We start from the raw sequence: 27986 nt of genomic DNA on the forward strand, positions 1-27986 counted from the left end.
TGGCTCGGTGGTGGAGTGCGGCTCAGACCTGGCTTCTGGGTTCAATCCCCAGCACTGGGGTGGGGGAGGTGTTGGTCGCCAGAGGTCGCTAGCATGCTTCTGTTTGTACTGAAGTGGAGAAAAGCCATTTCCTCTCTCTCTCTCTCTCTCTCTCTCTCTCTCTCTCTCTAACAAAGGTTCATCCAAACCCCATTCACACATGTCCAGGCACCCGTGTGGGGCTGCACAGATAAAAACAGCAAAAGCAAAGGACCTGGCACCCATCACACCGTAAACACCTGCTAAGTTGGTGATCGCCACCACTGCCGTCGCTGTGGCCCTACAGTAACTTTCCGTTGATGGAAAGTGGCGTTCCTCACTTTAGGAAGTGAGACACAATTTCCAACTGGGCGGAGAACATTCAACTTACTCAAGTTTCCCAAGGTGGCTTCTTGGACCAAAATGCATGCTGATAATTGGGAATCTCAGCAGTTGGCAGGTGGGGGTCCTCTGAGGAGGTTGTGGACAGGAAAAGATGGCACCTAAACACAGGTGTCAGCAGACCCTGGCAAGAGGACAAGAGTGCAAGTGTTGGTGTCACACAGACCTGAGTTCAAATCCCGGCTTCCTGTCCTGGTCACTGTGTGACCTTGAATAAGTGTTACTCAGCACCTCTAGGTCTCCATCTGTGCAATGGGGGTCATAACTAAACCAGCAGGCTCAGGCCCAGCCTGTGGCTGGTGAGCCATTCAGAGACGGCAGGACCAGTCTGTTCCATGTGGCAGGTACCACATGCCAGGTACCCCCCCTTCTGTGAATAAGCAACCCCCGAAGTTGTTTGTAAACCCAAATACATGAAGGTGGAACAGGCAGAGATGGGTGCATGTGCGTGCTGGGGGTAGGGACCACCCAGTTTCAGTGGGACTAAAACCTCACAGACCCCCACAGCATCCTGACGGATGGCCTCTCCAGTTAGTCCTCACACTGAGAAGACAGAGTAGTGTGGTTTTACATCAATTTGTGTATTTCTAGTTCACTCGGTCTTGCCCAGAGACCTTAGTCCAGGGGAATGTGTCCCCTGCTATGTCCAAGGCATACAGAACTCTGCTCACACATAGGGGAGTGCATACATCTGCTGGCTAGCCAGCTCAGCTCTTGGCTGGATCTCTCTCTCTCTCTCTCTCTCTCTCTCTCTCTCTCTCTCTCTCTCTCTCTCTCTCCCTCCCTCCCTCCCTCCCTCCCTCCCTCCCTCCCTCCATGGATTTTTAAAGAAATAGAGATTTCAGGGAGAGATGCTGCTGCATGTGAACTCCTAAGATCACATAGTGAAGTCTCCCTCCCTGGACTGTCCTGGGCTGCTGTGGGCCCCTCCCCGGCCTGCCTTGGCCTGCTGGTGGGCCCTTCCTTGGTCTGTCCTGGCCTGCTGGGGGGCCCTTCCCCAGCCTGCCCTGGGCTGCTGGGGGGGGCCCTTCCCCGGCCTGCCCTGGGCTGCTGGGGGGGGCCCTTCCCCGGCCTGCCCTGGGCTGCTGGGGGGGGCCCTTCCCCGGCCTGCCCTGGGCTGCTGGGGAGGGCCCTTCCCCGGCCTGCCCTGGGCTGCTGGGGGGCCCTTCCCCGGCCTGCCCTGGGCTGCTGGGGGGCCCTTCCCCGGCCTGCCCTGGAGCAGAGTGGAAGAAGCTGCCCTCAGAGTCTGTCTCCACCAAGGTTAACCAGGGGAAGATGAGGCTAACCTCGGTGTGCTTCCAAACTGAAGCTCTCAATCTGAGTGACTCCTCTGCTCAGAAACATCCTCATTGCAGAGATCCCCGTTTCCTAGGCCTCAAGCACACACAGCCACACCTCTGGGAGTATTCTCAGAAGTCTGGACTTTCCAGACCACTGGGTTTTTTCCTTTTTCCAGCCATGGATGTGCACAGCAATCTCAGCACGTGCAGTATTGATGTCAGGGCTGCTCAGGCTAAGAGTCCCTGTCCTTGGGGCTGTAGAGGTGGCTCAGCTTTTTAGAGCACTGTTGTTCTTGCAGAGGACTAGCACCCATGTGGTAGTTAACAACCACAGGAAACCAAAAGATCCGACACCCTCTTCTGGCCTCCACAGGCACCAGGCATGCATGAAGTTTGTGTACATGTAGGCAAAACATTCGTACCCATAAAACAAAGTAAATAAATTAAAAAAAAATTCCTGGGTCCAGGCCCTGCTCTAAGACAACACCTTAAGCTTTCCAAGTCCATGCCCCAGAAGTGCTACTCAGTCAAGGTTAGACGTAGCTGGGTGCCCAGAGTTGGAACACTGAGACCCTCTGTCAGGCCCAGGCTGTATCACAGAGTGGTGAGACACGCATCCAGGGCCACATAATCGGGAGGGGTCACCTGCTTTATCCAGGTGCCCAAACCTTGCTCTCCATGGGGCCTCAGCTCTGTCCCAGCCTCTGTGATGGCATCTAGAGATGAAGAGGAGAGAGGAGTAGAGAGAGAGACATGGGACCAGGAAAGATAGGTATAAGAAAGAAAAAAAAGAGAGGAGAAGGAGGAAAGTGACAGAGGCTTGGAGAAACCAGACACAGAGAGGGTGAACTAGGACTAGAGACAGAACAGCAGTCCTCAAGGCACGACTCAGGGAGTCAGAATCCCACCCAAGGAGGTTCTTGTGCAAACTAAGGATGAGCCGGGGCCCCTACAATCTACCCTACGCTTGCCACGGGGTTCAGACAAGCTCCTAGGCTCACTGTTTTGCTCCTGAGGGACCCCACATGAAGTGCCTCCCTCCCCCTACACCCAGCTCTTAGTTATTACCTTCTTCCAGCCCAGGGCAAAGGTCACCACTTCAGAAGCTGTCTCTCATCCAGCCTCCTCTCGTGCACCTGTTCCGGAGGCCTCACCAGAGATTCCGGGGACAGTCACACCCTAGACGGGTGCCAACCTCCGTCGGTGCTGATGTGTGTTTTCACGTTGCCTGTGCGTCCCACACTCTCAGGCCCTGACAACAAACAGTCCCTGTGCCAACCTCCATGCTAACATGCCACACGACCTGGACTCCTTGCAGCAGACAAATGCATCACACTGTTCCAGGTCCTGTCCTTAAGGCCCCCAGCCTCCATCTTCCTCTGATAGCGTGCTGCCAGTGGGGGGAAGGAAGTGCCCCCAGCACCAAGCCCCACCATTGCCTACTGTGAAAGGCCACTTAGCACCTGCCAGGACCTGACTGTGAGCCTCATCAGGGCAGGGCCCTGGTCCTCCTTTCCAGGCAGGGCTGTGACTGAGCCTGGTTTAGCCACGGTTTATTTGCCCTCAATTTCGTCTATTCCTGCCCTACAAAAGAGAGATTATGCCCAGAAGCTTCCAGAACGGGATTTCCGGGCTGATGTAACTGAGCCTTTGTTGCACTTATCAGTGGCAGTGTGGCAAAGCTTCCAGCTAACCTGGAGTGGGCAGGGCTATGACTCAGGCCCTGGGAAAGGGAGGCCTTCCTGCACTCCTTGACCTCTGCCAGCTTCCTTCTGCTCATCTTCAAGTTGTTTAATGTGGTGCTTTGCTGATCCAAAAATGCATTGTGTAAAAAATATTTAAATCTTAACATCACCAAGGAGATCAGAAAAGTCACCCAGGATCATATCACCAAAAAGAAAAAGACAGCTGTGTTCTCAGGGGACCGTATCCTTTCAGAACATTCTCTAGGTTAATTTCACTTGTCTCAGTCTCCCTGTGTTGTTCAGTGACAGCTGCCTGGCGGCTCCAGACTGAACAAACCCCCGGACACTGCTTTGGGGCTATTACAAGTAGCACATTAACAATTCTTTTCCCAAACTACTGGGTAACTCCCTCAGCAGAGCACCACCCCACCCCTAAATCAAGGAGCTAAACCTATCTTAGAACACACAGTGGTGGAACACCTCTCCCCTCCGCCCCCCCCCCCACGCCCACCCCGACTTGAATATCAGCTGGCTCCCTCTGCTGTGGACAGGCTCATACAAAACAGCCTGACCAACGGTATCACAGAACCTACATCTCTATTTTGCATTTGGGGAGACTGAGGCCAGAGATAGGAACCAACTTGTCCAAACTCAATCCACTGGAGGCAGTGGCAAACTTCATGTCATCTACAAGTTCCCCTTTCCATTTCATCATGTCTTTAGGATTTTTACCAGGGCAGACAGTCTTTAATAGGGATGGGGCAGGAGGCCACAGTACAAGGCCTCTGCGTTGTCATGGCAGACATTGCTAATCAATTGTCACATCCTTTTCTGCTGGACCCAGACCCTGAGGACATCCACAGCCATGACTGGGCTTGGCACAATAGTGAAGGCTCACTGGTGCCACGAAGAGCCATTGCGTAAAGGATTTGAATCTGCCGAGAGCAGCCTGAATTCTTGCCTTTCTTCTCCCCTCTCTTCTGGGCAAGAAACGGTTGGCAAGCTCTCCGGTTTCCACCCGACTAACCCTGCCACGCCAGGCCCTCCCACACCCTCTGTTTCTATGCAACCACAGCCTTCTCCAGAGAGGCTGCCCGTGTTGCAGCTGGACAGGGTGGCCGAGTAGGGGACCAAGTCAGGAAGAGCTCATCTAGTTTCTAGTTCCTGCTTTAGGGCTATGGGAACTCAGGCAGGTCTCTGCTCTTCTCCTAGAACCCAGTTCAGCTGGGAAAAGGGGGTACCAACATGCTATTTTCTCCTTTCTGGGTCTGCTTGATGATAGAGTAGAGGTTGATGGTCTTTTCTGCCTCTTGCTTTGCCTGAGCAATCAGCTTTGACATGACATGGCCTCTCCTCAGCCCTAACCCAAGCTCCCTGGGATGACTGGCAGCTGTTCTCGCTCTCACCATCCGGGAATGGAGGACAAGTATGTGGGGAAGAGGGAAGGAAAGCGTGGCCTGAGTGTGACAAGGTGCTCTTGCTCTCTGTGGACAGGATGTGCTTAGTGCTGGGCCTCAGTGGCACTTTGTGGAAGTTTCCCTAAGGCTCTCTGCTAAGCTTCCCAAACTGCAACCGCTCCAAGGCAGAGCTCCCTGCTGCCTACCCAGCCCACTGAACCATCCTTTCCAGCCCTCCCTGGTCCTCCTCAGTCCCTGTCTTTCTGACATCACCTCCTCTCCTCTCCAAACCATGACTTCCGATAGGCCAGAACCTTGTCCTGCTGTGTCCACGCCAGCTTGGACGCTATCCACAGCAGTGACTTCCCAAACCCGTCACTCTGCCCTCCACAGCTGCAGCTCATCCACCCACACAGAACTCAGCCCGCTGTGCATCACACTCTAGGAACACAGTCTCAAGCTCCCAAGTGGTCTCGGGAAAGCCCTCTCCTTCTAGACACCCTGCTTCTGTGCTGGGAGACCACAGAAGTCCCTTAAGGAATGCCTCACAGAGATGGACATGGTGCTGCATGCTTGTAGTGCCAGCATCTGGGAGGCACAGGCAGGAAAATGAAGGGTCCAAGGCCAGCCTGAGAGACGGTAGAAAATCCTGTCAAAAATAGAAAGGGAAGGAGGGAGGGAGGAGGGGTTGAGGGAAGGAGTATGGAGATAGGAATGGAGGGAGGGGGTGCTTTCACAACTATACTCTTCCCCTCTGGTTGCCCTTATTACCTCTAGCTGGATCAGAGCCCTGCACGGTGGAACTGAGAACTGTGTATTTGTTCTTGCTCCCCATTCCCCCACCTGCACTGTGGCCCGCCCATCTCCTTGTTGCATAACATCTGTAGAGTTGCACACTTGAGTCTTCAGGTCTGCTTCCAGCAAATTCTGGTGTAAACACCCATCAGCACATAGCCAGAAGCACCTCGCCCTAGTCAGGTGACCAGAAAAGGCCGCTCCAAGGAGAGAAGCTGAGACTTGGTAGAGGAGAAGGAGCCAGCCCGGGAGAAGGTTCAGCATGTGCAAAGGCCCTAAGGTGGGAGGAATGAGAGAGGACAAGGGCAAACGGATGAGAAACGAAGGATTAGAGGAGCCGCCAGTCATGCTGGGTCCTGTAGAGTTTGGTTCTCATGCAAGATCACTGCAGGCTTTGGCAAGTTTCACCAAGACTTGTTTGCAAAGGGCCACTGGCTGCTGGGGGAAATTGGACTTTTGGTAAGAGAGACTTAAAGGTGAAGACCCAGAGACCAAGAGGGACCTGTATAAGAATGAAGGGAGGAAGGAATCAGGAAGATGGCTCAGTGCACAAAGTTCCTATTGTGCAAGCATGTGAACCTGCGTTTGGATCCCCGGCACCCACATGAAAGCCTGACACACAGCAGCATGTGTTTGACGCCAGCACTGGCCAGCCAGGGCCAGAAACAGGCATGTTCTGGGGACTCACCGGCCAGCCTGTCTAATTGAATCAGTGAGCTCCAGGTTCAGTGAGAGAGTGTCTCAAAACGTAAATGGAGATGGGGGCTAGAAAGGTGGCCCCGTAGTTGGAGCATCTGCAGCTCTTCCAGAGGACCTGGGTTTGGTCCCCAGAACCCACACTAAGTAACTCCTAACTGTCTGTAACTACAGCTCCAAGGGATCTGATGTCCTCGTCTGGCTCTGGGGGCACCTCCATACACATGATGTACATTCACACAGACATATGAATAAAAACTAAAAAAATTCTTTTAAAAAACCATCAAATAATAAGATGGAGGGTATAGCAACAGAAATAGACAGCTGACATCAACTTCTGGCCTCTGCATACACAGACATGCTCACACACACACACACACACACACACACACACACACATCCACACACACACACACATCAAATAAATAAATAACTTTTAAAAGGCTGAAGGAATAAGGAATAACGGAGGGACAGAAGGCAGATAACACCCCTCAGGGCGCAGGGTTCATATCTTGGGAACGGAGTGTGGGCTTTGAGGACTCACGGGAGGGTAAGATGACAGGGACCAGGCTGGGCAGATATTCCCTTCTGGATTGGACCTTGAAGGTGGCAGCTGTGTAATGGAGGTAGAATTGTCATTCTGTGGATGATGATCCGGAGTTTTTCTCCTCAGAAGGGAAGAATGTTCAGTGAGGCTACAGCTCACAGCACAGGAAAGGGTGAAAATCGTGTCTCAAACTCTAAGGTTTCCTTCTGGCCACTACCACAAAAGATCTTTCTGTATTTAATTTAAATCTTTTATTTTATTTTATTATTTTATATATATACATACATATACATACACATACACACACATACACACACACACACACACACACACACACATACACTTACTAACAGTTGTGAGCTGCCATGTAGGTGCTAAGAATCAAACCCAGGTCCTCTGGAAACCAGAGGACCCAGCCAGTGCTCTTAACCACTGAGCCATCCTCTCCAGGCTTACGAAGGAGCTTTTGTGAGGTGTGAGGAGTTCCAGGAGGGGGACACACAAAGAAAGTGAGGATCTGAGAGAAGTGAGGCCAGAGCAAGAGGGGCAGGACAGAGGCACACAGGACTGGGTACACAGTCCAAGGGGTGCATGATGCCCGTCCAGCCCTTACAGACTGAGCCGACAGGCAGGAAGCTGGAGCAGATGTAGACATTGGCCTTGGCACCAGCTCCACCACCCCACAGAGGAACTTTGTCCCTGGGCAGCAGGCATGGCAGCTGAGAAGCCAAGCAGGAGTATATGTCTCTCTGCACATGTGCCCGAGGCACTGGCAGGGTCCTTCCGGGGAGCCCTTCTGGCTCTGGAGCAGCTAGCCTTTGGTGTTCAGGACGTATTGAATGTTCCAGATACGGCAGGATGCAAACCACATTTTCCTCCATGACCAGCCAGGGCCTGTGTGACTTCACAGACACTGCCCCTCTCTCGTCACACTACAGATGAGGACAAGACTCAATAATGGATCTCCTAGCCCTAATCCATAACATGTGCCCAGGTGGTGTCCAAAGGTCACATCTTTATCCATACTGACCCTAACATTAACCAGGGATCACCAGGACAGTGTGGTTAAAAGTGTGTGACTTACACTAGGTGCTCAAGTCCCCTGGTCCTGTGACCTTGAGCAAATCACTATCCTCTGAGCCTCCAGTGCTCCTGGGAAAAGCAGGGCTGTTAATGCCCCTTGGGTGCTGTGTGGCTAAATGAGACTAGCCTCTACCCAGGCGGAGATGACCAGGGTCCCTCTGGCCAGTTCACACTTGTCCCTTGGTCCATGGTCCGTTGCTCATTATTCTATCACTCCACAAACATCCACCACCTTCCTGGCAGTGTAAATGAGGCAGAGATGTGCGCAGGTCATAAAATGACCAAATCCAAGTCCACGACAAGGTCATGTGGCCCATAGCTCAGCTGACGCTCTCGCCAGCCTAATGGACAGCATTTCCATGAACCCCATTGTACCGAGGAGGTTAGAGAGGCCCTGCGAAGTGAAGCACCTCGCCCGGGGAGCACAGCAAAGAAGTAGCAGAGGTGGGATTCTAACCTGTTCTCTTAAAGGAATCAGTCAGTGGAGATGTGCTCTCCTTGGTGGATGGGAGAAAGTGAGACGGGCAAGGCTGTGCCTTCCTCCCCTCCAGGTGGTTACTTTGACTAAACTGTTAATGTTGCCTCTCTACAAACCTCATCCTGTTGTAAGCAGTACCAATGACAACAGCCCCAAACACACTGCTACTGAGCATCTCTGGGTAGGCCCAGTGTCTCCAGCTACATGCCCTCTAAGTAAGAGGAGCTTGGGTGTGCCCATTTCACACATGGAAACAGAGAGGCTCAGTCCCCAAGTCACTCAGAATGAAAAAGGTGAAGCCAGGACTTGACCCTGGTCTGTCCCCTAACACACATCCTGTGTCTACCAAGCTGCCGAGATGTCCCCAGATGGCTTTTAAAGCCAGATTTCTGCTTGGAATCCTCACTCTTCTGTTTATTGAGTGTGGCGGCTGGTTCCTCCTGGCTAATATCAGGATGACTGGCTGATCACGCATGAGGATGACACCCATCAACCTAACTGATGGAAAACACGAATGAGGCCTGCAATGTCAGAGCTGTTCATTCATAGAAACTGCTACTGTGATCATTATGGTGCTGTAGGAAGCACAGAGGTCTTTGTGCTCACAGATAAGTGCTAGGGGAATCTGGAATATTAAATACACAAAGTTGTACCTTCAGGGGAAGGAATGCATAGCTTTCTATCTTCCCAAAAGGCTGAGAGAGGACATGGTTCCTAGCCTGGTGACCTTTGCTCTATTTGTGTGGCTAGAGAATTTTTCTGGCACCAGGTCCCCCCCACCTCAAGACCCTTATTGTAAATTGTTTTTCTCAGTCAATCTATAAAACCTGTCTTTATGAACTTTACAAGAATTTTGATGTAGTCACATCTGATTTTGTATTTAGCTTACTTTGTTTCTCAAAGAGACTTATGTATGCTTTGTTGTGAATGTGAGACTGAGTGAATTATCACCGGAGTAAGTTTTCACCAAATACCGTTGTGCTTAAATATACCTAAAATAAACTCCTTAGGGTCAGGCTCCAGAAGTTTGAATCAACACCAGCTACTGAGTGATACTGAATTGAACTGCCTCTTGCCTCCTGCGGATCATGACTCTGCTGGCTGTGGAGGGTGCAGAGACCCCTGCATGATCCTGTGGCGGTGACCGCCCAGGATGCAGGGAGCCCCTGTGAAGCTTGCTGTGCGCCTGAGACACCTTCCTCCCATATGCCCCAGCACTCTCTCTGCCCCTCCAGCCAGTTTGGACCCTCCTTTCTCCAAACCTCAGGAAGCTGGAGTTCCTAGACTGCCTCCAGGAAGGGCTCTGGTTCACCAAGAGCTGCAAATATTTACCTTGGAGACCTCAGCCTGAGGTCTTGGCCCACATGCTCAGGGTGGCTGCCCAAGTCGGGGTTGCAGGATATAAGGCTGGGTTTCTAGACCCACCACCCAGGAGAGGAGCAGAACAAACCCTGGACTCCGGCACATCCAGGTAAAATGGGGGGGGGGGGTTCCAGAAGCCTGGGCAGTGAAGAAGATTCCTCAGGGGACACCTGCTGAGGTCAGCTAAGGGAGAATTGAGGAGCCTAATAATGCCCCTGTCAGCTATGGTTTCGGGGGGAGGGGGGGAGGCAGAGAGATGCTGGTGCTCTTATCCAAAAGCTGTGAACAAAGATGGCAGCATGAGGCAGGTTGGTCTTTCCCAATCCTCAGGCTAGGGACTACAACCTGTTCTGCACACTCTGGCTGTGCAATGCCTGTGTGTGCTGAGCTGTTGCTGGGGACAAAAAGAAGCGTCAGTCACAGCAACCATCAAAGAACTCCCAAGGGACCATTGTGGGCTTACTGTGTTTAAGGAAGGCCTAGGACCAGAGAGAGGGCAGTCACAGGAGGCTTCCTGGAAGAGGTGGCATGTGGGAGGCAAAGCTGAGTGGATGCTAGAAAGGAGTAAAAGGCATCCATGAAGAGGGCAGGGGCTGAAGACCCCATGGTGGGTGGGCCCAGGCTGGGATTTGTGGGAGACGATGTCTCTCATAAGAGGCAACACTACAGGTTCTGGGTTCAGAACCTGTCTGATCAGGAGGCTGAGCAGTGGGCAGAAGGCGGCCAACAGGGACCAAAGTGTTTGGAAGACAAAGACATGGTTTGAGGGTACGGTTGGCCTTGTCAACCAATGCAGATTGCCAGCTCTGCCTTCTGGCTTTCACTGTGGCGCGGTTTCCTCTGATGCCAGTATCGGTAGTCACTAAAAACTATTAATGTCTCCCAAGTTCTTCCTGTGGGGAAAACACCACACTGAACGATTTCTAGATACTGTTAATCCCAGAGACTCTGAAATGAAGTTTCATCCTGTTCACTTGCCAGAGGAGAACCCCGAGGCACAGAGGCATTTGTGTCTTGGCTGATTATTCAAGGATGCACACTAAGCCTTGGCTCTTAACCACTGCCCTGAATGCCTCTTCTGGACACTGTGTCCCAGGCATGGGCTCCTCTGTCCAGCTAGCAAGGACCCTTTGTGCTTACCCTAGGCCCTGGTACCTGTCACCCACTTCTCATCAATACCCAGAAAGATGGTTGGTCCATGGATTGTCACCTTCCTCTACGGTTTGCTGGGAGCCACATTGGTCCAAGCTGAACTTCGGCCCCCTGCTGTGCTCAACCTGGGCCCAGAAGTCATCAAGGATCGTAAGTCATGACTCCCTCTCCCTCAAACCTCACCACCATAAAGCAAGGAGCAGATGGAGCAGTCCTCTAAAAAGGAGGGGAGTTCCTTGTCAAAAGGGTGTATCAGGCATGGGTGGAGCCCAGGACTTGAGTAAGGCAAGAATAGTGGCTGGGGTACGAAGGTCTGGAATATCATGATCTCAAGAGCTGGTGACGCCAAGATATCCCCAAATTATATTATTCCAAAAAACCACTACCCTGGGGATCTGGGAGCCTTATGGGCGGTACATGGCCACTGCATGCAGGGATGCACCTCAACCCTGTCCTTGCCTGAACTCCCATCAACAGAGTTAAGACCCAGCATGTTCCTGGTCCCCAAATCAGAGGTCTAGGCAGAGTCTGGTGGCCTAATACCACACGCAGGCTTGTTACTCCAGTTCCATGACCCTGGGTCTAGGCTTACTCTCCATAAGCACATGAGAAGGCCTTCCTCCCTGGGCCATCCAGAACTCACAACACCATAGAAACTGAGGAGGGTCACAGGGCGATCTGGTAGCCTTCTCCACAGCTCCTCTCTGGCATGGGGCACAGTCCTATGTGGTAGAAGACACTTAGAAGCACCTTCCACCCAGGCATGGACACATGTCTCCTATGACAATGTGGCAATTACCTGGTGGACAAGCACTGTCCCAAAGGCTGGGGGAAGCAGATGACCTGAGGTCCATCCTGTGACTCCCAAGCATGTGGCATTTGAGCTACAGGGAGCTTGGGGTGAGTAGCCATGGTGGAAGTGTGCAGTCAAGGAGTTATGACCAGTAGAGGTTGGAAGGAGATTCCCAAGATCCCCTACAGGAGAGTCAGTGGGCCTTCCCAAGCAAGTGACCACCGAGGGCCAGAAGCCACTAGGCAACTCTATCCATTAACTCCATCAGAAGATAAAAGCCACACCATAATCCTTGGGAGGAGCTTTTAATGTAAAGGACTATGTTGGGGATTCAGAAGAAGGAGGATTTGACTAAGAGGGAAAGAGAGAACTAACTCTAAAGGGCACCCAGCAATTAGGTGGCACTCAAAGACAGAACACACTCACAGTCGGAGACCCCTCCCAAGGCCCCCTGGGACTGGGTGTGATGAAGGCCTGTCGAATTGGAGGGAAGCAAGCAGGGTTGTGCTAGCCCAGCACTGGCCTGATGCTGGCAAGCAGAAGCTGCAGAGCACACCCCTGCCCTCAGCTAATGATGTCCTTTGGATGATGTCCCTGGAGGGAGGAGTTGTTTTACCTCTCTAGAGGGCCATCTCTGCATGGGACCCTAGAAGCTTGCCAGAGGCCCGCAGGACTTGCTCTCAGTCTTCAGGAGCCCTGTTAACTGGCAATTTGATGTCACCTGGGCAGTGATACCACAAGAGCTGATAAGAGGCACACTTCAGGGAATTGCCCCTCCGTGTCCCTCAAGAGTCTATACTGATGGGGTTTAAGATTGCCAACCGGCAAAGAAAAAAATGCTCATGGGTCCAGCCCCATCAGTACAGAATAGGCAAATGTTTGACAAGACTCTGAAACACTGGGACTGGCATGGCTCGGGAACAGGGTCTATGGAATAGGCTCTGGCCACTGGTGAAACGCCAGCAGGGACCAGCCCCAGCGCCCTCACTCCCATTTCCTCCTTCCTCTGCTAGCATCTAAGGTGCTCTGGACAACAGGGCAAACAGTAAGGGAGCCAGAAGATCATTGTGTGATTTGTCACAAAACTGTCCCTGATGGGATACTCAGCTCAAGAAACAGTTGGCACTGGCTAGGGAGAGGGAGAACACAGGTCCAGCGTCCCAGCAGTGACAGGCAACATTCTGAGTGTGATGGTTCCCACTGTCTCAAGGCCACCGCCCTCACCTAATGTCAGGTCCAAGGAGTCCTGAGTGATGGCCATCCTCAAACCTCCTCTTGACCTCTAACCCCTGGATCTATCTGCAGAACTGACCCAAGCACTGGAGGATCACAACGCCATTGCCATCCTCCAGGAGTTGCCACTGCTTAGTGCCATGCAGAAGAGGCCTGGGAGCATCCCCATGCTGGACAGCCTAGTGCGCACTGCTCTGAGATACATCGTCTGGTGAGTCTTGCTGGACAGTGCTGGGAGCTTCTCTCTCCCACACTTCTGCCCACGTACGCTGCTTACTCAGTTCTCAGTCAACAAACATCAGTGAAGATGGACCAGGTTAAGTCTCTCTTTTGAAAAGCACCCAGCATGGCTAGTGGTGACCACAAGGCAGTGTCACTGGTACCTTAAGAGGACAGCCACATAGGAAGGTAGCCCCAGGTGGGACAGTGCCGGGACCAGGAGATGCTTCTTCGTGAAGGTCAAGGCTAAGCCAGAGACACCAAGAAACTGGCATTCCAGGCAAAGGGACCAGTAGGGTAAAACCATGACTGGGTGAGAGTCACTCAGAATGATTGCATTCCAAAGTCCCACAGCAAAGAGTGACAGGCCAGTAAGGTCGGTTCACAGAGGGGCTTACTGTCAGCCCAACAGGCTGAGGCTAAAAGCCAAGGAATCCGCAGAGAGGCAAGCAAGGGTGAAGGGAACAGACAGAGGTGGGGTCATGACAGAGAGGGCTTCGAGTCTGGTCAGGTGTGCAGAAGTCAGGAAAGAGAATGGTAAGAGGCTTGGGGTGACACTTACCCGAGTACGAATGTGATTCCATCTCCACTCCACCCTATCCAGGATGAAGGTCACCTCGGCTAATATCCCCCAGCTGGTTGTGCAGCCTTCGACCTATGACCAGGAGCTGATTGTCAGAATCCCCCTGGACATGGTGGCTGGACTCAACACGTGAGTGTCCCCTGAATCTGTCACAGCTAACCTAACAGCCTCATCTGCTCACTCTCGGCCCTCCATGCAGATACCTGGGAAAGAATCCAAAAGTGTGAAGAGCAAGTGCAAAGGCCCTGAGGTGGGAATGGACTTGCCTCGCTCAAAATGACCAAGAGGAGGGGGGATTAGTTAGAGGCGACATCAGCAAGCTGCTGAAGCCTGGTGAGGCAAGGCTTGATGGGCCAAGATGAGAACTTGGCTTTTACAGAGTATGAGGGCCACGAGCAACAGAAGGTCTGAGCCAAGGAAGAGCTATGGGGGAAAGTGTGAGGCAGAGTGGAGGTGGACCACAGAAGGTCCTTCAACAACTCTAGGGGAGAGAGTGATGGCTTAGGCCAGATGGTCAGAGGAGTAACAGACAATCAGACTTCAGGGTCTGCTCCAACATCAATCCGAGAGGAGCAGCCAGCAGCCAAGGCAAAGCTTGAAAGTGGCAGGCCAGGGGGACGATGTGGAATCCACTGCTGCCACGCTATCCTGAGGGACTCAGAGGACATCTGAGTCGGGCACAGTGTGTGACCTGGAGTCCCACGGCATCCATAATGGGTGAGATCAGGAGAGAACTCCAGATGTTGGAGGGATGAGGGGAACCAGCCAAAAAGATAGCAAGGGACAGACACCCAGCTGTGGCTCCCACGTGGACTTGCACAGCACCCCCTCTCAACGCTGTTGTCCTCACAGGCCACTGATCAAGACCTTGATGCAGTTCCAAATGAACACGGAGGTCCAAGCCCTCATCCGGGTGGAGAAAAGCAAGAGAGGCCCCGCCCACCTGAACCTTAGTGACTGCTCCAGCAGTGAGAACACCCTGCGCCTCAGCCTGCTGAACAAGTGAGTGCTGGGTTCCACCATGCTGCTAGGAGAAGCAGACTGTGGCTTGCTCTCACATGGACAACACTGAAGGAACGGACACCTGTCCCTCCTGACTCTTGATCTAAGGCTCCTTCCGGGATGCCAAAGCAGTTCTGGATGGCAAAGATGAAAACAGCAATAGGTGGCATAATACCAGGATGGGAGGGTGAGGGTAGGGGTGGGAGTGAGTACGGGTGGGGGTGGGCATGGGGCAAACACCTGCAGACAGAGCAGAGCCTCCATCTAGGGCTCCCAGGCCACCCAGGCAGACCTAGGCGGGCCCAAAGCAAGCTTACCTTCTTCCTTGACTACCTGGGTGATGTTGGCCAAGTCACCTCCCCATGTCTCACTTTCCTGGTCTGGAAATGCTGCTGATGACACTTTCCAGGCATCAAGAATGACCCACTCATAAGAGTGCATGTCATCCCTCCGGGGACCTGTCAGCTCCTGGCATCCTAACGTCAGCACAGATCTGTAAAGACAATACCCAGGCCAATGTCTGCCCTCAGCTCAGCCTCTGCCACAGCTTTAGCTAACATCCTGGATAAACCTGAGCAAGGAGTCCATGTTACCTCTATAACATAGGGACAATTCTCTCTTATAAGCTTCCTAATCTCCCACTCTCCTTTGCCAAAGGCTCTCCTTCATGGTCAACTCCTTGGCAAATAATGTCATGAATCTCCTGGTGCCAGCCCTGCCCCAAATGGTGAAAAACCAGGTGAGTTAAATCAGGCCTCTGGCCTATGGAGATGGCACCCTCTGTAGGACTAGGGTGAAACTGTAAGCTGGTGCCAAATGAGCCACTGGGCTAGTGAGATCATCGAGGTCAATGTAACAGGACAGCCAAAAAGCCGGGAGGCCTTGTCAGTAGTGTGCTGATTAAACTTTTAACACTTGTCTCTACGAGAGTTGAGGGAGGGAACCCTATGTGTAGCTTTTGCTGACTTCCCAGTTATAAATCCTACCTCCAGGCTGATCTTAGTCTAGTCTAAAGTGATGTCAGGGAGCAGAACTGGAAGAAGGTTCACAGTAGCATGTTCCTGTGTGGTATTGCCACCAAACAGACAGTAGGCAAGAGCAACAGACCTCGAGAGCAGTAGACAACAGTAGATGCTAAGCAAACTACCTAGGAAGGGACAGGTTTTCTGCCTTTATTAAATTTATTTTAGTACGTTTTTATGTAAGTCTATATACTTTACTTTTAAAAAACTAAGCTGGAAATCCCTGAACATCTAGCGTTTTGTCCTGGAATACTGTCATAAGCAGGCTGTGGCATGCCCCTGCTCAGCCATCCAGGTGTGGTTTGTAGACACTGCATCCCACCAGATGAGCTGCATTTATTTCCTCTGTGTCAGTAAACTCAGGCTGTGTGCATGCATATATGTGTGCATGCGTGTGTGTGGTGCTGGGGATAGAACCCAGGGCTTCACATCTGCTAGGCAAGCGTTCTACAACAGAAGACACCTGCAACCCTGGTGACTCCTTCTGTATGTCCTTAATATGCCACAGGTAACCAACATGCTGTAAGTGGATCCATTCATATTTACCTGTGATTTCCATTGTAAATTTAACGTGCATTCACTTCAGTAATTACCCAGAGGGCTCAGAGCACCTTGTCAAGTAGCTGTCTTTTTTTTTTTTTTTTTTTTTACCATAAGCTGACAAGATGTCATTAGTCTCATTGATACCATGGTAATGTTTTAATGAAAAAGATGACATAATAACTAGCACAAGTTAGGCAGAAAACATTCATAATGTGTCCAGTCCAATCCAGCAGCTGTTTGGCCATTTGCTCATCTCCAGCTCAACCACAGGCACTCATGTTTTTATGTGACTGCACCTGACGTTCCTTGTCCTCATCTAACATTTATAGTCATTATAATAGCTGGATCACATTTAACTGTTTATCAAAATGTCTTTTTAATGAAATGATTGTATTAAGATTACTTTAAAACAAGTGATTTTTTTTGTTTTGTTTTGTTTTTGTTGGTGTTGGTGGTGGTGGTGGTGGTTTTTTTGGTTTTTCGAGACAGGGTTTTTCTGTGTAGTTTTAGAGCCTGTCCTGGATCTCGCACTGTAGACCACGCTGGCCTGGAACTCACAGAGATCCGCCTGGCTCTGCCTCCTGAGTGCTGGGATTAAAGGCGTGCACCACCACCGCCCAGCAAAACAAGTGATATTTGAAACAATATTTCATATGCATGATGAGATTTTAAAACAATAGAGTATCAGTTTCCCTCTGTTCAAAATGTATCAAATCCTACCAAATCACCTTCAAGAAAAATACAGTGTGGCATTTTGCCTCTGTTAATCATGGTCTACTGTATAATACTGAATTGTGTTTGGGGTTTTTTTTTTTTTTAATTCATTCTTGGTAAAGCTTCAATCCCTTTTTCTATGCTAGGAAACAGTCTACTGAATCTGTTGTTAGTAGACTAAATGTCTACATGTTACAGAGAACAAAGAAAAACAATCAATTTATCAAAAAACCTAAGTGCTAAGAGTGTACCTTGATGACAAAGCACTTGCTTAGCATGCACAAGGCCCAGCACACACACACACACACACACACACACACACACACACACACACACAGAAGAAATCACAAATGAGATCTTATTTTACTGTAAAGATGTTTATTCTTAATCATCTGTATATGATGTGTATAGGAGAGGGAGTATATTCTACATATGTGGGTGCCCACTGAGGCCAGGAGTATCTGATCCCGGGAACTGGACTTGTCGGCAGGTTTGAGTGCCTAGAATAAGTGCTGTGACGCAAACTTGAGTCCTCTGGAAAAGTAATACAGACTCTTAGCGGCTGAGCCATCTCCCTAGGCCCTGGATCTTACATTTTATAGAGTTAATTTAAAAAACAATATTGACCAGTCTGGAATAGGCTTGTAATCCCAGCTTCTGGGAGACTAAGAGAAGGATAAAAGTTCAGTGCTTGTCTGTGCTATAGAGCAAGTTCAAGGCCAGCCTGGGCAACTTGGCAAGATCCTTCCTCAAAATTAAAAGTAAGCCAAGAGGGCTCAAGAAGTAGCTCCGTGGTGGAGCACTTGCCACGCATGTGTGAGGCTTGGACTCAATCCTCAGGGAGGGAGGGAACTTCCTGGTTCTTCTTGGAAGAGGGGAGGTAGGGAGAGAGAGGTAGGAAATGGGAGAATTAGTATTTATATGTGACTTCCAAATCAAGTCAATTTTAAACTCCTGAACCATTAGTTGAGGTGCATATCCAGAAAGGTATTTTTAAAGAGAAATGGAAAGAAATCACTTTGTTAAATGATCTTGTCTCACTATCATGAGCATGTTGTGCCAGAAACATATCTGAAGACATACATGTCTTTCCACAATGTCAGGATTTGCTAAATAACAATAAATTCACAGGTTCAGGGGTTTCGATGGCAGTGATTGTCGGATAACCCATCTACCTTGGTCATCTGGCTCAGGAGAATGCTCTTCAATGCAATTTTTTTTAAGAGAAGGGCATAACCTGTTATCAACTTATATGAGAATGTTATAGGAGTGGGGTCAAGGGTATCACGTAGCCCAGGATAGCCTTGAACTGCTGATCCTCCTGCCTCCACATCCCAAAGGTGGGGATTACAGGCATGTGCCAATATGACCAGTAGATACATTTTAAGAACTTTATTTTTCTGTTTAAAAATAGGAGTTTCTTGGAGTAGGACCCAGATGCAAATATTTTCAAAATTTTACCCAGGAACATACTTTAATAGAAAAAAATAGATTCCCCAGCAGAAGAGATGGCATGAACTTTGAATTCTAAGCTAATTCTAACTCATGGGTTTGTAGTGACTTGAGGCAGGGGTCATTGGTCACCATTGTGATTCACAGAGTGTCATTTGAGGAGGGGACTTCTTGATGGAGCTCACAGAGGAAAGCAAGGAGCCCTTTTCAGTATGGACATGGCGCTCAACGAAGCTGTGTTTCACAACTATCTGAAGGCTATAAAAATGGACGTTCCATCCCACCCCAGATTCAGAAGCAATGGATCTGGTGGGAACCTTGTGTCCCAGACTCAGATATGTGGCCAGGGTCGAAGGAAGTGAAGGATGGGGTATTGTGGAAGATGCCTCTTTCCTGCAGGGAATAGTCAGTCCCCTGGCTGTGTGAGTCAAGATGTCTCCCCACCTATCCCTCCTCCTCTCTGGGTCATGGGTTAGGGAAGTGATGGAAGCAGAGTACCTTTGTTCACAAGTTAGCATTTCTCAAAATGCACTGCCCTCCCTCACACAAGAATATTGAAGTGGGTAGCCAGTGAGATGGTCCTTCCATTAGAGCAGCTAAACATCAAAAGGTCCGTGGGTCCTAAAGACTGCAAGGCAAATGTTTACCCCTTTCAGTAGAACCCCTAAATCCACACTGCTTTTGGGGACTACTGATACTTTTGATACTTTGGGGCTGGGCTGAGGGGAGGAATGAGTAGTAGCATCCTTGACCTCTGTCCACTAGATGTCAGTATGGCTCATACGCTACATTATGATAACTAAAAAATGCCTCACAGTGTCTTGCCAGAGACCAAAATCGTTCCCTGATGAGAGGTGCTGTCCATGTTAGTCAGCGAACTCCTTGGTGGCACAGGGATGTGTTGGGGCTGGAAACTCACCAAGATACAGACACTGCTTAGCGTCTGCTGGGACAGCCCAGAGGGCCTCTGCTCTAAGAGTCTGACATGGGAGGAACTCTATGAGTTCTTATGGAATGAACAAGTGAGTTCTTGGCTTCCTCTAAGGAAACATGGGCTTCTTTGAGCAATCATGGGTGTCCTGGAGAGGGTAGCTGGCAGACCAGGCACAGTCTGGGTACAAGGCAAAAGGCAAACCACTGCAAAAAGGACCTGGATGGCCCGTAGGACAGCCATGGACTCTGAACAGCAAGGAGGGACGGAGATGGACAGATCTGTGAGTCCTCCACTCCACAGATGAACATTTTACTAGCTGGGGCACTGCAGTGGGATAAGAGTGGTGGAGACCAGGCCCAGGATGCCGTGGGCAAGGGACTGGCTCTTCACTGGTGGTCCTGTGTTTGTGCTGTTCCAGCTGTGCCCTGTGATCCAGCAAGCCTTCAATGACATGTACGATGACTTCCTGAGGCTGGCAACAGGTAGGGGCTCTGCTGTCTCCACTGTCTTTTCTTTAACTACAGGCTTGGACCTCAGGCCCCACCTTTACCCAGTAGAGACCACCTCCTCATGTCCCATCAGTGCCTTGGGCCCAGCACTGGTGCATAAGCACTTGTTAAGCCCTGCCTAGATGCTGCAACTTCATGATCACCTTACGTGTGCAAGGTTCTAAGACAGTGGTTCTCAACCTTCCTAAGGCTGCAACACTTTAACACAGTTCCTCACGTTATGGTGACCCCCAACCACACAATTATTTTATTGCTACTTCATAACTGTAATTTTGCTAGTGTTGTGAATTGCAATGCAAACATTTGATAAGCAAGATATCTGATATGCAATCCCCAAAGGCTGAGAACCACTGTTCTGTATCAGCAGATACTCAGGCAGAGCTGAGTTAAAGCCCAGCTTTGCTGCTGACTTGCTCCTTGATCTGGGAGAAGTCACTCTAGCCTTTGTCCTCCGTTTCCTCATCTGTAAAATGGGGCTTTCTACCTCCCAACCTCAAAGGATTGTATTCAGCACTTAAAGGTTATAGGAAAGTTCTGGTCATATAGAATACTCCACCTAGCATGGAGTTGCTTAAAAACAAATGCATGCTGGCTGGCTGGCTGGCTGGCTGGCTGGCTGGCTGGCTGGATAGATGGATGGATGGATGGATGGATGGATGGATGGATGGATGGATGGATGGATGGATGGATGACTGGATGGATGGATTGTATGGATGGATAGATGGATGGATGGATGGATGACTGGATGGATGGATGGATGGATGGATGGATGGATGGATGGATGGATGGATGGCAAACTGACTGCTGTGTGCTACTGAGAGGAGAGAACAAGGGCAGGAGTGAGCTATGTGCCCAGAACAGATGTCTTTCTCCCTCCCTGAGAGCAGCAAAGAGGAGACAATATGGGCTTCTGCCCTCAGCCTTGGAAACTGGTCCTTCTCAACCCCCTCAGAGTGGGAATCAACAAGATGGGAGAAAACCCTACCGTGTGCTGATTTAGGATCTAAAGAGGCACGTCACAGGGTAGCCGGAGTGAGATGAGGGGAACAAGTAAAGCCCCTGGTGCACACGAGAGCTAAATCCAGGACTGGGTATTTCTGTCTCACTTCCTCGGCACACTCAACGGCCCCAATGTACACGTGGGGAAATCTCTAAGCTCACAGAGGAGATTCATGGTACGGAAAGCTGGAACCTGATTCTTCCTGTTCCAATTAGCTGTGGGGTGGTATGGTCATGGCTTACCTAGCATGTATGAGACTTTAGGAGAGAGAGAGAGACGGGGAGAGAGAGAGAGAGAGAGAGAGAGAGAGAGAGAGAGAGAGAGAGAGAGAGAGAGAGAGAGAGAGTAATGTCACAGGAGTTCCCAGGTCTATCTAGCCACTCTGCTCTTAGTGACAGGGGCTGGAGGAGGGCAAGGACAGGCGCATGTACTCTCATTGTTCACCCAACAGCTGAGCAGAGTCTCCACCCTCTGTCCACCAAGTGGGGAAAACCAAGGCACACACAGGTGATGGATGAACTAATGTGTGCACACCTGAGTTCAGTGCCCAGCCCCTACCTGCCTTGAGGAGTGGGTTACAGTGAGGTGAGGGAGGCACAGGTCATAAACAGCATTTCAGGTTTGGCAAAGGACTGGATGGGTTCCAGTTATACACAGAAAAGTCCAGCTCTATGTTGGTGTTTTGAATGGTCCCTGTAATCGTTGCCATAGTTACCACCAACAGCATCATTTTTCCTGACTCTGGCAGTGTCCCTAGCTGGAAGCAGTAGAAAACCACCCCACCCAACCCCACCCTCCATCCTCACAAACTTTCTTCTTGCCCTGAGAAGCACCCGTTGCCCTCAGCCCTGGAGCCTTGGATTTTGACCTTCTGTCTCCTGCTATCCAGGACAGTAATATCGTGTTCAACCTGAAGGTGAGTGTGTAGACCTCAGAGCAAAGTGGGGACGTTGGGGAACAGCTGCTCTTCTGTGGCCACCCAGGGTCCAATACCTACACAGCATCAGGGTATGCAGTTGATGAAGTCAGACCCTAAGTACCCTGTGAAAGCCAGCAGGTAGAACTTCATGCCCCACCCACCAGGTTCCTGACCTCAGACCTTGACCTGATGTATGTATGGGTCCCTGGGTCTTTCTCTCAGGCAAGCTCCTGCCAAACCCCAGACTTCTGCTAACATTGCAACATGGCCTCAGGACAGAGGCGTCCTCAAGGATCATACAGCCTTAACTTTCCTGGATCCCTGACTCCCTAGCTGTGTAGCTGTGGGCAGGTTTCTTCACCTCTCTGAGCCTCGGTTTCCTTGACTATAAAATACAATTCTTAGGAGACAATGAGATGAAACCATACTGACTTCCCAGACAGGAAGCACTCAGGACCGGTGGACCTCTATAAAATACCGCACTGTACACCTGCAGGGAGTGCTCCCCGTGGGTGGTGTGAGTCCCAGACCTATTCTCAGGAGTCCCTTGAAGTCACAGCATGGGACAGCTGCCTCTGCTCCATTGCAGTCTGAATCCTCCCTTCATCTAAAGGGTTTGAGAGGCTGAAGCGTAAGTGAAAAGCAAGCATTTCAGTTACAAGCGAGGCACCGGCAGCATGCATCCACAATCCTGGGCACTCTGAAGATGGAGCCCAGAGGATCATTCGAGCTGAGGCATTAGGGGCCAGCCTGGGCAGCATAGGGAGATGCCATCTCTTTAAATGTGAGGCAGAAGGGCAGAGGGAAGGGTGGAAAAAGAAACTGAGGGAGGGACGAAGGGAGGGTAGAGGAAATCTCAGGGACTCAGTCAGGAGTGGAGCTGCCCGGTACCTGACAGTCACTGTCTTCATCAATCTCAGCTTCCTGACACAAATTCGAGGATGCAAAGCAGAATGGTATCTGTCTTAGTCTAGTTTGTGTTGCCAGAACACGGTACCTGAGTGGTTTATAAACAACAGGAGCTTGCTGGGCTCATGGTCCTGGTAGCTAGGAAATCCAAGAGCATGGTGCATCTTCTGGGGAGGGCCTCCATGCTGCATCAGCCCATGGTGGAAGACAGAAGAGTAGGGGAGGGGGAGAGCGAGGGCAGCCAGGGGTCGAGCTTACTTTCAAATGGCCTCCTCCTACCTGCAGTGACTAGGCCACTTCTGCACCAGCACTAACCATTGATCAAGGCCCAGTCACCTCTTGAAGGACGCACCTCTCAACCCTGTTACACTGGGATGAGGTTTCCATCATGAGAATTTGGGGAGACAACTTCCCCCTTCAGCACAGTTGTTTCATTCCAGGTGGTTATGGGATACAATGGAGTACCAAAGTCTTCAAACCATGCCCTGTTCTGTGTCTCCTCAGGCCAAGCTGCTGGACTCACAGGCAAGGGTGACCCAGTGGTTCAACAGCTCTGTGGCTTCCCTGATGGAGACCACCCCCAACAGGGCCCCTTTCAGCCTGCTTGTGAGGCAGGACCTGGTGAATGCCATTGTGAACACCCTAGTCCCCAAGGAGGAGCTTGTGATCCTGCTTAGATTTGTGGTAAGCCCCACTGAGAACAGAGGATGACTCACGTCTGTGTCATCTGCAAGGAGACCGAGGTGGGAACTCCCAGGAATGATCAGCTCTGCCCTCCCTTCAGAGAGACCCTGTTTTCTGAAGTTTGATGCTAGAGCCAAAAGTGTCCCTTAACATCCAACTTGGGTCCTGGTTCTGCCTTAAGGGAATGGGTGTACCGTTTTCCTCCTCCAAATATCCTGGGGGAGCTCCCGAGCATTCTGGATCCTGAGGAACCCAGAGATGGTGCCTGCACCCCAACAGCACAGGTCACTAACTGATCAAGGCCCTCATTTCTCCTGAGCCTGAGTGCCAACACATACGCTGATCTTCTTACTGCAGCCTGATCAATGCAACTGACTCACATCCCTTCCCCTCTCTCCAGATTCCTGAGGTGGCCCGAGAGCTACAGGCGAATATCAAGGAGATCAATGCAGAGGTGGGTCTGTTTTTCACCTGCAGCTTTCTGGGTGCTCGCTGCCTTTATCCATAGGTCTCTGCGGTGGAGAACAGATGTGGGCTGTTCTCGCCCGGAGACTCCTTCAGTCTAGCAGAGAAGCTTGAATCTGATAGGCGGACTGGCGCTGAGTGATGAGGGTCACTCTAAGCCCTGCTCTGGGCTGAGAAATCAGAGAACATCCACACAGGGGCCCTGGAAAGGACAGAGACTGGAAACACCACAGGGGCCATGAGGGCCTGTGCACTGTGACCAGACGTGTGGGTCTGATGTCTTTCCAGGCAGCAAACAAGCTGGGGCCCACCCAGATGGTGAAGATGGCCACTCAGAGCAGCCCCCAGATCGTGCTGAATGAAGGTAGCGCCAAAGCAGCCCAAAGTATTATCCTGGAAGTGTTCCCAACCAACACAGATGTCCGGCCCTTCTTCTCCCTCGGCATTGTGAGTTCAAGTGTCTGTGGCACAGGTCAAAGACTGGGGAGGTCTTCCTGGTCATTGTTCCAAATTGGGGTGTCACCCAGGAACAGGGAGAGGAGGAGGAGGAGTGATGAACCAAGAGTCAAGAACTTTGGGGGCCCATCAGCCAGTCATTAGCCACCAGCAGCCCTAGGGACAGAGGGACCCTAACTCCCATCAAGGCAGCTACATTCCAGCTAGGGGAGTTTTCAGAGAATAGGCAACATGCAGCAGCTCAGCCACAGAGCGCCTCCTGGAATGAAGGGGTGGGTCAGAGCAGGGCAGCAAGCACATGCACTCCAGAGGGCAGAGAAGACTGGCGAAGGGTGGGCTCATGAGTAAGGCCAGCCAGGCTTACCCAAAGAGGGTGAGCAGTACCTGTTATGAGTAGGAGCTGACTCCTCCTTATAGCAGGGTCGCTATGTGCAGTTCTACATTACACAATCTCAGGGGTGCCTTTCTAGACTAGAGGTGTATTGGTTCCTCCCAGAGAGTTCATCTTGACATTCTGGCCTTGCAGTGAAAGACAGTGTGGGAGCCCACTTTCCAGGCCAGTCTCACTCCCCAATGACCCCTCCATGACTGATGAGAAGCACTACAAGAAAAAGTGGTTCTCTAGGCTCCACTATAACGGAGCCCAGCACTCGGCCTCTGGGTCAAGCTGAAACAAGTCTTGAGCCCTGAATGTCAAGCCGGACTTAGCCTCTGAGCTTTGCAATCTTACTAATGGTGCTTAGGGCTTACCAGAGCCCCTGATGTCCTCTGCCCTTCGGTTTCCTCCCATGGACACCAGGGGACTGACAGGGCCCCTCGAGGGGTGGTGGGGCTTATTGAAGAAAGCATTTGAACTGCCTGACACATAGTGAGTAGCCAGCCAGTATGTGTCGGCTGTGTTGGAATTGTCGTCCCCAGGCCTGAACTGTCACCTGTGAAACAGGCACTAGGGCATGCAAAGTGAGGCCCAGAGAGGTTAAACTGTTTCCCAAGGTCACAGAGCCAGTAGCCGAGATGCGGGTCAGCTCTCCTCGACCTCGATCTTTCCTGTATAACCCTCCCTCTAGAGACATTCTCTTCAAAAAATGGGGGTTGGGTTCTCTTGTTGCAGGAGTCCAATTATGAAGCTCAGTTTTTCACAGAAGGTGACCGGCTTATGCTAGACTTCAGTAACATCAGGTAAATGTGTGAATCTGTGTGAGGTGCTGCTGAGTGTTGGCCCAGAGCAGTGGGTTTCTTTAAACTGCCAGCAGGGGGGCACCAGAGAGGGCTGATGGCAGAAGGCTGTCTTGCCAAGCCTGGTCCACCTTAAGGGATGAATTCCAAATAGAAAAGGAAAGGACTTTACAGGAGCCACAGAGCAAGCCAACCCCACCACAGGGCTGGCCTGCCATGCACCACCACAGGCTTACAATGGCCCATTCTGACACTTTTCAAGACAAAGAGGTAACAGCCTCAGATACTAAACCCTTGAGCCTAGCACAGACATGACATCTGTGCCCCTGCCAGCCCTGCAAGGTCAACCACCTTCTGTCCCAGACTGAGTTCAGGGACTCCAACGGGAGGCTCCAGTGATAAAGTTAGGCCCAGGGAAGTATTTAAATCAGCCCACACAGGGTAAGATGATAGCTAGGTAGAAGATGATAGAAGATAGATAGATAGATAGATAGATAGATAGATAGATAGATAGATAGATACATACATACATACATACATAGATACATAGATAGATACATAGATACATACATAGATACATACATAGATACATACATAGATACATAGATATATGATACATAGATAGATACATAGACAGACAGACAGACAATAGACAGACAGATAAAAAAAATCAAACTATCAAACTATTCTGTTGCCCAGGCTGGCATTTTTACACGAGTAGTTGAATGGGAATTAGGGACCATCTAGAAAGGACTTTCTCTAACTAGTTCACCAATCCTCCCTCATTCCTGGGTGATTTTCCGCCTTTGAGCCACTGTCCTCCCCGTTTAGAATGTGAGCACCATGAAGCGGGTACCTTCCCTGCTTCACCATTGTCTCCTGAGAGCCTGCCTGGCACACAGCAGGTCCTCAGTAAATGAAGTTATTGACTGAGACCCCAAGGGATCACTCTCATGGGTATCTTCTGTTACAGTATTGAGCGCATCAAGCTGATGATCTCAGATATTGAACTGTTTGATGTAAGTATTAGCAGATTATCTCTAAGGGCACCGGGGCCAGAATGGGCCATTCTAAAATGAGACACCGCCCAAGATTTACTTTAAAGAGATATCACAGGAACCCCAGGGTGGGCTGGAGGTCTTCTCACTACCCTCCAAAGTTTGGCCTGCAGACTCCCGTTTCTGCTGAGCACCCACTGTATGCAGACATAGCTGAGAACATCAATCACTACAGATGTGCACCCACTCTCTATTATAAACAAAGCCCTTCCACTGATCCTGGGCGGCCCCTCCCCTCTGGTCCTCAGTTTCCCAAGTTCCTAGCCTGAAGAAAGCTCAGCTAGGCTGAGTCTTTGGGGTTTTGTATTACTTTGGGTTTTGTTGTTGTTATTGTTGTTGTTGTTATAGGTGGTGGTTTTGCTTGTTTGTTTTCTATTTTGCTTTGCTTTATTTTGTTGTTGGTGGTTTTTCTTTTGTTTTGTTTTGGAGACAAGGTCTCACCATGTAGCTCTGGAGCTGGCCTTGAAACGCATGGCAGTCCTCCTGCCTCTACCTTCTGATTGCTGAGATTGTAGGTGTCCATTACCACACCTAGTGCCTCATTAGTTTCTGTGAATTTTGGTTTAAAAACAATATTTTAATGCAAGGCTTGTAAAAATCAGGACACCTGGCTTTTCTTCAAAAGCAGAATTCCCTCGGGGGATTCTGAGTGTAGGGCATTTTCAATGAGCCACACCCAGAGCAGTGAGGGCCTCTTCGAAGTCTTTCTGGTCTGACTATGGCAGCTCCAGCCTGCAGGAGGCCTGGTATTCCAACACATGTCTGCTGGTTACCCTTGTCATGGGGGACAAGTTAGGAAACCTGTATTAGCCCAGAGGACCTGGCAATCAGCCTGGTAATGGCTTCCTTCTTCCTCACAGCCTGAAATCCTGAAGGGCACCCTGACCAAGATCCTTGAATACACATTGCTGCCCAATGAGAATGGTGAGTCCCTCAGCCCCCAATACCCTCTCCTAAGCTGCTGAATCTCCTGCCTTCCCCTGGGGCCTTTTATTTAAAACCTGCTGTCTTAGTTAGGGTTTCTATTGCTGTGAAGAGACACTATGAACACAACTCTTATAAAGGAAAACATTTAATTGGGGTGGCTCACTTACAGTTCAGAGGTTTAGTCCCTTGTCATCATAGCAGGGAGTTTGGTGGTGTGCAGGCAGACATGGTGTTGGCTATATCTTGATCAGAAGGCAACAGGAAGTGGTCTGTGACACTAGGAGGAGCTTAAGCATAGGAGAACTCAAATCTCACCACTACAGTGACACACTTCCCCCAACAAGGCCACACCTCCTCCAACAAGGCCACACCTCCTAATAGTGGCACTCCCTTTGGGGGGCCATTTTCTTTCAAACCACCAAATTCCACTCCCTAGTCCCCTAAAGGCTTATAGCTACAGCATAATGTAAAACTGCATTCAGTCCAACTTCAA

General features: G+C 50.6%; 1 protein-coding gene across 1 annotated transcript in view; it reads left to right on the forward strand.

The window, feature by feature from the left end:
- Bpifb1 (BPI fold containing family B member 1) overlaps window positions 1–27986 on the forward strand; it is a 38035-nt gene that overhangs the window by 5004 nt on the left and 5045 nt on the right. The window contains exons 2-14 of the mRNA XM_059259695.1: window positions 10889–11045; window positions 12994–13132; window positions 13745–13852; window positions 14576–14725; window positions 15383–15464; window positions 19809–19872; window positions 21730–21815; window positions 23232–23411; window positions 23812–23865; window positions 24165–24323; window positions 25444–25511; window positions 26482–26527; window positions 27427–27490. Of these exons, the coding sequence (XP_059115678.1) occupies window positions 10889–11045; window positions 12994–13132; window positions 13745–13852; window positions 14576–14725; window positions 15383–15464; window positions 19809–19872; window positions 21730–21815; window positions 23232–23411; window positions 23812–23865; window positions 24165–24323; window positions 25444–25511; window positions 26482–26527; window positions 27427–27490 (1357 nt within the window). The remainder of the gene's footprint in view (window positions 1–10888; window positions 11046–12993; window positions 13133–13744; window positions 13853–14575; window positions 14726–15382; window positions 15465–19808; window positions 19873–21729; window positions 21816–23231; window positions 23412–23811; window positions 23866–24164; window positions 24324–25443; window positions 25512–26481; window positions 26528–27426; window positions 27491–27986) is intronic.

The sequence above is a fragment of the Peromyscus eremicus genome, chromosome 4 (assembly GCF_949786415.1).
Source record: "Peromyscus eremicus chromosome 4, PerEre_H2_v1, whole genome shotgun sequence".
In the NCBI taxonomy this organism is placed as follows: domain Eukaryota; kingdom Metazoa; phylum Chordata; class Mammalia; order Rodentia; family Cricetidae; genus Peromyscus; species Peromyscus eremicus.